This window comes from Podarcis vaucheri (genome assembly GCF_965113315.1).
Source record: "Podarcis vaucheri genome assembly, chromosome: 6".
NCBI lineage: Eukaryota > Metazoa > Chordata > Lepidosauria > Squamata > Lacertidae > Podarcis > Podarcis vaucheri.
This window is the reverse complement of record NC_138764.1, coordinates 84,939,094-84,949,654: the sequence shown is the minus strand read 5'-3', so window position 1 is coordinate 84,949,654 and position 10,561 is coordinate 84,939,094. Positions and strand designations below refer to the sequence as shown.

General features: G+C 44.1%; 1 protein-coding gene across 1 annotated transcript in view; it reads left to right on the top strand.

The window, feature by feature from the left end:
* Window positions 1-10,561, top strand: part of HNF4A (hepatocyte nuclear factor 4 alpha) — a 65,392-nt gene continuing 54,831 nt past the window's right edge. Inside the window, exon 1 of the mRNA XM_082226223.1 lies at window positions 1-131. Within this exon, the coding sequence (XP_082082349.1) occupies window positions 83-131 (49 nt within the window). The 5' untranslated portion in view covers window positions 1-82. The remainder of the gene's footprint in view (window positions 132-10,561) is intronic.

Below are 10,561 nucleotides of genomic sequence, written 5' to 3'. Positions count from 1 at the left end.
ACCCTTCCGCCCGCCTCCTTCACCCAGCTTTTCTTGTAATTTTACACTTTCTCCGTTTTCTCCAGAATTATACTGATGAGAAATGGTCAATGTAATCGCACAGCTAAGTGCTAAGATGGAGGCGCCATATGGTAAGTACACAGGTTACTATCGTCTTTCCTTGTTGCTGATGAGAGAGAGCGGAGAGATTATGGGCAGCGTTGTGTATGGTGAGGGCATGCCAGTCACACATTGTCAATCTGGGGAGCCTTATTCCCCCCCTCCCCTAAACGCTTTAACCACGCGGTGTGTTTCATTGTAACGTGCTTCCCCTCAGGTTATTGTGTCATCTTCAGTCAGAAGTTAGCCTTCCTAAAAAAAAAGAAAACAACCTCTCTCTCTCTTTTCGATTATGTGTGTGAGCAAAAGTTTTCAGGCTGAAATGTCCTGATTCAAACGGCTGGCCTGGGAGAACCTTTAACGTGCAAATCGGAAAAGGAGGCTCTTTCCTCGTTCTTTGTGCAGTCTGATGCGTGAGAGAGAAATGAGGTTTCCAAGGGAAGAGTTGAAATTGATACTAAACAGAAGGACTTGACCCAGACCCATCACTCACAAAGCTTTGCAAAGTGGCTGAACATAGTAACGCCAAGAGATATTTTAGTTGACGCAAGTTTAGTCCATGAATGGGAGGCAGCTGGGTTTTCCTAGGGATCTAGTGAGATAGCTCTAAGACTCCTTTGTAAGTTCTGTCAGCATAAAGGTAGAAACCTTTCAGCAGATATCTTCAGTTAAGGATACTTTCTGGAGGGGCATGAAGTGTTCTCAGGGCCTCGGGTCAAAGTAACCACCCTCCTAAATTGCATTTTGCAGAACCGAGTTGGCGATCCCCATATTTGTATGCATGGAAAATATGTTTAGTGGTGGTAAAATATAAACACCCATCTATGGATCAGTCATATATCCATGAGCTAGATGGGTTTGTTTCAAATACAATACATGCATAATAGTCTCTCAGCATATTTTCCTACACCTGCAGACACCATCCTGTGTTTGCAGCTCATACCAGACCGTAATCTAGGTGAAGATCCCTTTTATCAGATGGATTGAAACTGGTCTTAAAAATACGGTTTGGGGTGTGAGGAATTCAAATCTGATATTATTTTTGTAGCTGGACAGCATTTAGCTTGGAAAGTCCAGGTTTGATGAGGAAGCGCATAAGCTACTTTCAGAAAACAAAGAATTTTAGTTTTACCTTCTGAAAATGTCAGGTACTGTTAAAGAACTAAGGAAATAAAATCTAATACAACTGTGAGTACTTCACAATACTTTTTAATGGTTTCTATGCAATTTTAGTCAAATTTTAATATAACTAAACTATATTAATTTAACCAAATTATCTTTTGAATTCCCAAGTCATGCTACAACTTTTTAGCACCCCTCATTTGGGGAATTTGAAAGCTGAAAAATTCAACACACCCAAATGAGCAGTTGGTTCATTGGGTCCTGAAACTTGAGGGCCTGAGAAACTAAGCCTCTGACGCCTGGCCAGGCTACCCCTAACATAGAATATCTCTTAAGGGAAAGTGAAGAAAAAAACTCTAGGTATTTCAGAATTGATTCCTGCATGTTTTCCCAACACTTTTCTTTATTTCCAGGCTTGAGTATAGAAACGCTTCAACTACAGAGCACCCAGAGTAGTGACCTTAACATAAGATCAATGAAAACAAAATAGTTACTGCTTACAAGTTTTACAATCTAAAAGACACCACACAAAAGGAAAAAGGATGAGGAGGGAAAAGGAAACAAGCAAACCCAGGCACTTATTTTTAAGTTACACACTAGTTCTTATAATGACAAGCTGGTAATGATCTTTCCTTCCAGGAGGTCAAGGTAGTATGCATGATTCTTTTCCCTCTCCTTTTTAATTTCCACAGCAACTTTATGAAGTAAAGCTACAGTGATAGGATTAATGTCACCCAGCTTTGTGGGTATGGATTTGATCCTGGGTCACCCCAATTCCGGTCTAGCACTCTCCAGGATACCATACTGGCTCCCAAAGTTTTAAAGATCATTTTCTGAGGATTTAAGGGTGACTGTTGTGATGAGCTAAAAGAAATATACACAAGATTCAACATGGATGGAGTGTTATTTTGAATTCACCATAACAGTAGAGTAAGCAGACCACAGTTAAAGAATCCAGACTTCCAGCTGCAGGCTGAGTTCTGTGCAATGCAAAAAAAAACACACACCTTACTTCAATAGGCATTGCCTGATCCTTATTAATTTGATCGTGCTTTCCTGCAACAGCTGTGGTTTTTTTGTTTTGTTTTGTTAGCCAGCCCTCGCTTTCACTCATGCTGCCATAGATTAAGCTGGTCATCATACGCATGCTTATTGCATGCTTAAGAGCACAGATTCAGTTTTGACACCACATTGCAACCACTTGGAAAAGCTACGGCTGCAACCCAGCACCCAAATCTGACTTCCACCAAATTCAGAGGATGGTATCAGCAATGACATGTACACAACCAACTCAGTCTGGCGCAACACAGGTGGAAGTTAGCATAGGCAGATTAAAAAGTCACACCTCCCATGGGTTCAAAAGGTCATGTCTGCTGTAGATTGTCTGCTGTAGATCTCAACAGGTTTGTTACAGAGGTGTAGGGACTCAAAGACGTTAAAGGTTCTGGCAAACCTTTAAATATATAAAACCTTCAAATATATAAAAGGATGTCACATAGAGGAGGGAGAAAGGTTGTTTTCTGCTGCTCCAGAGAAGCGGACATGGAGCAATGGATCCAAACTACAAGAAAGAAGATTCCACCTAAACATTAGGAAGAACTTCCTGACAGTAAGAGCTGTTCGACAGTGGAATTTGCTGCCAAGGAGTGTGGTGGAGTCTCCTACTTTGGAGGTCTTTAAGCAGAGGCATGACAACCATATGTCAGGAGTGCTCTGATGGTGTTTCCTGCTTGGCAGGGGGTTGGACTCGATGGCCCTTGTGGTCTCTTCCAACTCTATGATTCTATGATTCTGTGATTCTATGATTCAAACCTGCAGGCAAAGTCATTCCCAGCATTTTGTGAATGCATATACAGTCATACCTCGGGTTAAAGTAGCTTCAGGTTGAGCGTTTTCAGGTTCCGTTCTGCAGCGACCCGGAAGTAATGGAATGGGTTACTTCCAGGTTTTGCAGCTCGCGCATACGTTCAAAATGATGTCACACGCATGCACAGAAGCGGCAAATCGCAACCCGCGCACGCGTGCAGACGCAGGTTGCGTTCTGCTCAGGATGCGAACGGGGCTCCAGAATGGATCCCATTCGCATCCAGAGGTACCACTGTACTATACAGAGAGACTTCCTGATATTTAGTGCTATAAACCCCATGTTTTGTTAATGCATAAGCATTTTATTTTCAGTTATACTTAGCTATGACGAAAGCTTGCATTGATCACTCAGCATAGATTTGAATTATGATTTTGTTATTTGCAATACTGCTTTATTCAGCCTGTTAAGATGCCTATAAGGAGTCGGTCTTATTTTAAACCACTCGGCTGATCACCAGAAGAATTTCATTTAGGTGAGTTGAGTGGTTGGTTGGAAGAGCGATGGAATATTCTGTCCATCCTCTGCTACTCCACTGCTCTTTTATGCTGGTTGGGAGAGAAATTAGGTTTGGTTCACATTTCTATGGAAATCTACCTAATTTGCACGTCCCCAAACAATATGTGAACAGGAATGCATCTTTCCTTCAAAATTCACACCTTTTTGAATTTTTCAATGCAGTTCTCCAACCATATGTTTACAAAAATGCACGGATTAAAGGAAACTGCATAAAAGCACATATAACAACAATGAAAAATAACATTAAAAATGTAGTATATTAGAGGGAAATGCTGGCAAAAATATGTGCATTAGGAACCATTTCATTAAAAAAGTGAATATTGAAAGAAGCGTGCACTAAAAAGCTGAATAATTTTCAGGATAATTGTTTAAAAATTGCATCATGATGTGGAAATGTGAAGAACTGAATAGTGGAAAAATGAAAAATTGGGAGAAACCAAAACTGACAGATTTATCCATCCCTAGTGAGGGAAGGAGAAACTCCTTCTTCCCTGCCCAGCACAGAAACCAAATCTCCATCTAAATTCTACTCACAGTTGAACCATCAAAATTAATGGGCTTAAGTTAAGCTAGAGCAACGTTCACTAAATTAGCAAAACCAATAAATGTATGAGACGCTACCAATATAACAAAGCAGCAACAACTGAATGTCAGCTGTATGCTACTGTTGATTCCCTCAAATTAGGATGTGAAGACAAAAAGGGGTTAACAGACCAGACTCCAGTACAGGAGCGGTTAATTGCATCTAGGTGACCAGGTAGAGAAATTTTACATCAAGTAGCAGGAAGTCTCTGTCAATTGAACGTGTCAGGGCCTGTGGACTTTAACATTGCATGCATTTTATATGAGTGGAACGGATCCTCAGTTATAGACACATTCTGACAGTGAGCACCAGCCTTGTTTTTAAGTCCATTGGGCAGTGGCTGCTGCAAACACCTGAATGATCTGTGAAATAATAAATGGTCAGGTCACCATGCCCACTTCTGTTTGAATTAAAAGAAGCAACTGTCCGCCAGCTTCCAACATAAAAATGATTTGCTAGGGCTGAAGCACCATTAATTAAGTGGTATCATCACTGGTTTCCGAACTGGCTCTAAACCAGGATTGCAGGAGAGAAAAGGGGTGGCCCATGGAGCAAAGGGCTGGCTCAATGTCGGGCTGAGTTACTGTAGCATTAGGGGGTGCGTGGAAGGGAAAGGTTTTGCACATGCGGATTTTTCACTTAGTGCACTGCATGGGAGAGGAAATTGCACCTGCTGTAGTCGTGCATTCTGCACATCTCTTTAAGTCATACCCTCCAAAATTCCTCAGATGAAAATAGGAACATTTCTCATTCCCCCCACCCAACTGATGCTCCTTGACCCCGCCACCATTTTTTGTCCCCTTCCCCATAGCATTTCCACCACCACTTCACCAATGGGACACACCACATATGCCTTCCACTGTCCTGAGAAAATCCCTCAGTCGCAATTTTATTTAATTTTATTCTTTGGTAAGTTTACGAAAAGAAAAACACAAACCAAAAAACAAAGTTAGATCAAACAAGGTTAAATCCGGATGCACAAAGCATAAAAAAAGATTCCTTGAGCTCCACTCTGCTCCCACTTTCTTCCCGACCTCTGTCTGCCCCTCAGAGCTGGCTCAGCACCCAGGACTGGGCAATGGCTGTGGCAGCCTCTTCTCCTCCTCACCTGCGCTCTAGCAGCTGCTACAATCTGCCCAAGGGAGGAGGCCGGAAGCAGCAGCAGCAGCCATGGAAAGGCAATGGGATGCTCCTCACTGATGCTGCCATTCAGAACAAACACATCTTCCTCCATGAGTTTGGCGGTGGCAGCACTGGCAGGGGAAATAGGCAAAATAAAAAAATTCCTTCCAGTAGCACCTTAAAGACCAACTAAGTTAGTTCTTGGTATGAGCTTTCGTGTGCATGCACACTTCTTCAGATACACTGAAACAGAAGTTGCCATATCCTTCTATATAGTAAGAAGGTGGGGAGGGGTATTACAGGGGTATTCTGAGTAATATTCTGAGGATCTGGCAACTTCTGTTTCAGTGTATCTGAAGAAGTGTGCATGCACACGAAAGCTCATACCAAGAACTAACTTAGTTGGTCTTTAAGGTGCTACTGGAAGGAATTTTTTTATTTTGACTATGGCAGACCAACACGGCTACCTACCTGTAAGGGGAAATAGGGACATTCCAGGGTAAAATCAGAAGCCAGCATGGCTTTCATAATTCTGGGACTGTCCCTGGAAAATCAGAACACTTGGAGGGTATGTTTAAGGCGCATGTTCTGAATCCAGCTGCCACCCCAGATGGAAACACGCTCTCTTCAGAAGGCAGCTGCCATTTCTGTCTGCTGGATTGGGGAAGAGCGACTGCTTTGCGCGCCACCAGCCAGCCACGTTTTCCCCGTCTGTTTTAAGTGATTAAACAAAGGGTGTGCTCTCCTCCCCAGACTTTTCTTGTTTAAATGTTGGCCACGAGAAAAAGCCTGCCAAGTCTAGCAGAGTCTAAAGATTTAGAGGGAGGAAACAACAAAGAGGAAATGGGAGCAAATGCAGAAGAGCAACCGACTGTTGGCAGAGGGAAGGGCAGTCCTTCTAAATAGCTAGGTTACAAAGTTATCCAAACAGAAGACGAAGGAAAACAGAGGATGGATTCAGGGACTCCATAAGTCCTAAAGCCAAACGGAATTTGGAAAAGGATTAAGGAACCTCTCTGTTCTGCATGAGCTAATGTCAGGCTGAACTCTTCAGAGTGCTACTGAGGAGCCAATTTCTGAGCAGCTGCAAGACAGACATTGCTAATTGCCCCAGGATGCAAAGCAGCAGCAGCAACAGACCATAAAACCCATGTTAACACCAAAAACCCATATGAAGAGCAATAACTCAGTGGCAGAGCATGTGTTTTTCTTCAAGAAGGTCCCAAGTTCAATCCTCAGCAAATCCAGCTGAAAGAATCTCAGATGAACCCAAAGAATCACTGCAAGTCAGAGGAGATGGCAATACCAAGCTTGATGGACAAGGAGGGTATAATTTAGACTACGTGTTGCTGGGGAGAAACAGTGGAAGAGGGCAAGTGAGCTTCTCACAGGCATCTAATCGGCTGCTATGAGAAAACAGATGTTGGTCTAGATACATCCTTGGTTTGATTCAGCTCTTCTCATATTCTGAAGGCAGAAGCATATGTTCATCACTTTTGCCTTTCTCACTCTCTATTCCCAGCTAATTCACACAACTATGTTGGTATTCTGGGGACATGGACTGACTGGATCCATTATGAAAGGGGTCAAAGGATGCCTTTGCCATGTATCTAGCTCACAACTCAAACCACATTTATTGCTCAACACGCTTTGCTGCAGAGTAACAAGTGTGAGTTGACTTTCAAATGGATGTGTGGGGAAGCAATGGTGTAATCAAATGACTGCCCTACCCAAGAGAGATGCTGGTTTGTTTATGGCAAAAGAGTTGCCTGGCTTGTTTGCCAGGAGCAAATCCTAAAGTAAAATGTTCTTGGCCGAGTAACTCTTTTTGTTGTGGGGTGTGTGTGCGTGGCGGTGGCATTGTGGATTTTGCAAGGCTATCACAAGATTTGCAAGCTATTCAAATGCTTTGGGTGGAGGGGGACATAAACAATGAGGACAAATCCCACCATGTTGTGTTCAGCGTCTCTCACACGGTGTGGTTTTCAGCAGTAATCTGCATGCTTCAGGGAAAGAGAGCAAGCAACACAAGGAGATGGGGATTAGACATGTCCTTCCCACTTGCCACAACCCAAGCGCTGGGTAAACGCTGTTAATCCCACAGCGATTGTCAATAAAGTCCTTATACAGTGCCTGCTGCAGGTTAATCCACAGGTACATACACAAATGGCACAGGAAGGATAGCTCCTTTATAGTACTCAGTAATTTTGGGAACTTCAAAACAAATGGTGACCCTGTTAGGAAGGGTCCTTTTGAAAACCAATGATACAGTTGATCCTTAATTGCAGATGTTTATCAGTGCAGCAACAATGCATCTGCCAAGCACAGAGAGCTTGGTGTAGCGATAAAGTGTGCAAGATCAGTATCTTGAAGAAATTATAAGAGCTGCTGCAGTTTTAAGATACTAAGTTTAGTGAGAGAGGCATATATCAGAAAACTTGTATTTACTGTGTAGTTAATTCTCTTTGCAGTGCCCCCTCCCATTTATTATTTCACTTCTATTTCTGCTCATTCAAATATGTGGTGGTGCACATGGTACAATCCTTTCACAGGACTGTACCACATCAGAATCCACATGGGGTGTGGTTTGTTTTGAAACACTTCCCTCATGTCAAAATCTCCCTGTTTGATGTAGTGTTGGTGGGACATAGGATGATGTTGTGGCCATTGCTGTGGATGTCATTCTCTCAGATGAGACAAATTCAAGGAGGATATGCCTATCAAAGTCGTGAGCACTACAACTGAGCCCCTCATCTTCAGAAATAGTATCATGATTTAGGTTAATAGCAAACTCATCTCCATATACAGATCCTTAGGTAGCCCAAACAGCTACCTTGTCCAAGCACAAGAGAGAGGTATCAGCAGGCTTCGGGGAAACATTAAAGGATGGGCTGGCCCCCAAAAGGTCAATGAGGACTAAGCATGCTCAGTGGCCAACAAATGCTTACTCACTAGTGTTGAAAAACTAGAAGGGAGAGTGGAAAGAATGGAGTATCCTGAAGATGGCATGGCTGATGGGTTGGCACAATGAACAAAGAACTGAACACCACAGCAAATTGTCGCAGGTCCAACTTGTTTCTCGGAGTGTGAGATGCTGGCGACAGTAATGGGAGATGGCTATATCTGTCCTGTCCTGCTTGCAAGCTTGTCTGGCACTGAGTTTTCATGGACCTCCAGCCAAATCCAAGATACCAATTCTTTTGTGCAACTAATTGGGTGCACGGTGATGAAGCTGGCATAGAAAGGTTCCATTTATCAACAGTTGAAAGAGCTCATCTGTATAATTGCAAAAAACACTAAGGGCTGTCAAATAGACTGGAGCATGGGTAGCAAATTAAGGCCCAGTGGCTGAATCCTGCCCAATTGCCTTCTAAATCCGGCCCGCGGACAGTCCAGGAATCAGCGTGTTTTTTACATGAGTAGAATGTGTCCTTTTATTTAAAATGCATCTCTGGGTTATTTGTGGGGCATAGGAATTTCTTCTTCTTCTTCTTTCCTTCAAAATATAGTCCACCCCCACCCCCAAGGTCTGAGGAACAGTAGACCAGCCCCCTGCTGAAAAGGTTTGCTGACCCCTGGAGGAACTGGACATGGAGGAAAGGGTCAGTTTCCTTCATGAGCACAAATGGCCCCATGTATGAGAGGAGCCAACAGGTGCATGTGAGCCAAGCCAGTTGCTATGGGGCAACAGCCAGTGTCTTCTATATAAGTGATGAAGGCACTTCAGCTCATTAGTGTGCTGGGTTCTTTGTCTATGTGTTAGGGTCAATCCATGAGTTGGAGTATGTGTTGCATCTTGAATCACTGGAGCAACAGGATCCCTTCCAACTGACTTACTAGCAGTACATGTGAAAAGAATCTAGGGGTCTTGGTAGACCACAAGCTTAACATGAGTCAACAGTGTGATGCAGCAGCCAAAAAAGCTAATGCTGTTTTGGCTGCATCAACAGAAGTATAGTGTCCAGGATCAAGGGAAGTAATAGAGTAATAGTACCACTCTATTCTAGGGACGCGGGTGGCACTGTGGGTTAAACCACAGAGCCTAGGACTTGCCGATCAGGTCAGCGGTTCGAATCTCCATGATGGGGTGAGCTCCTGTTGCTCGGTCCCTGCTCCTGCCAACCTAGCAGTTCGAAAGCACGTCAAAGTGCAAGTAGATAAATAGGTACTGCTCCGGCGGGAAGGTAAACGGCGTTTCCGTGCGCTGCTCTGGTTCGCCAGAAGCGGCTTAGTCATGCTGGCCACATGACCCGGAAGCTGTACGCCGGCTCCCTTGGCTAGTAAAGCAAGATGTGTGCCGCAACCCCAGAGTCGGCCATGACTGGACCTAATCGTCAGGGGTCCCTTTACCTTACCACTCTATTCTGCCATAGTCAGACCACACTTGGAATACTGTGTCCAGTTCCGGGCACCACAATTTAAGATGGATGTAGACAAGCTGGAACGTGTGGAGAGGAGGGCAACCCAGATGATCAAGGGTCTGGAAACTAAGCCTTATGAGGAACACTTGAAGGAGCTGGGTATGTCTAGCCTGGAAAACAGTAAACCGAGAAGAGATATGATAGCCATCTTCAAATATCAAATATCTGTCACATGGGAGAGGGAACAAGCTTGTTTTCTCCTGCTTGGAGAACTCAAACCAATGGCTTCAAGTTGCAAGAAAGGAGATTCCGACTAAACATTTGGAAAAACTTTCTGACAGTAAGAGATGTTTGGCAGTGGAACAGACTCCCACTAGAGGTGGCGGACTCTCCTCCCTTGGAGGTTTTTAAACAGAGGTTGGATGGCCACCTGTCGTGGGTGCTTTAGCTGAGATTCCTGCAATGCAGGGGGTTGGACTAGATCAGGGGTTTATCTTGCCTGGGCTGGATTGGTCCCACGGAGATCCCTCCAAAGGCCGGGTCGTGCGCCCACCTGTGATTTTCGGTGTCTGTACATGCACAGATGCAACATTCGGCTCCTGCACCTGCACCGACGCAATTTTCGGCACCATGGAAGCGAGTCCCCATGCTGCGCCAGTTTAGCGCAGCGTGAGAGTGGGCAGCTTGATTCGGGGGTGGCTCGTGGGCCGGTCAAATGACCTCTGCGGGCTGCTCCTGGCCCATGGGCCCTAGGTTGCTGACCCCTGGACTAGATAACCCTTGGTGTTCCTTCCAGCGCTAAGATTCTATGAAATGTTTTGTACTTGTATATACATATATCTGTATCTCCAAAGCCTACAAGCTGTTTGTATATATCAACATCCAGAATTG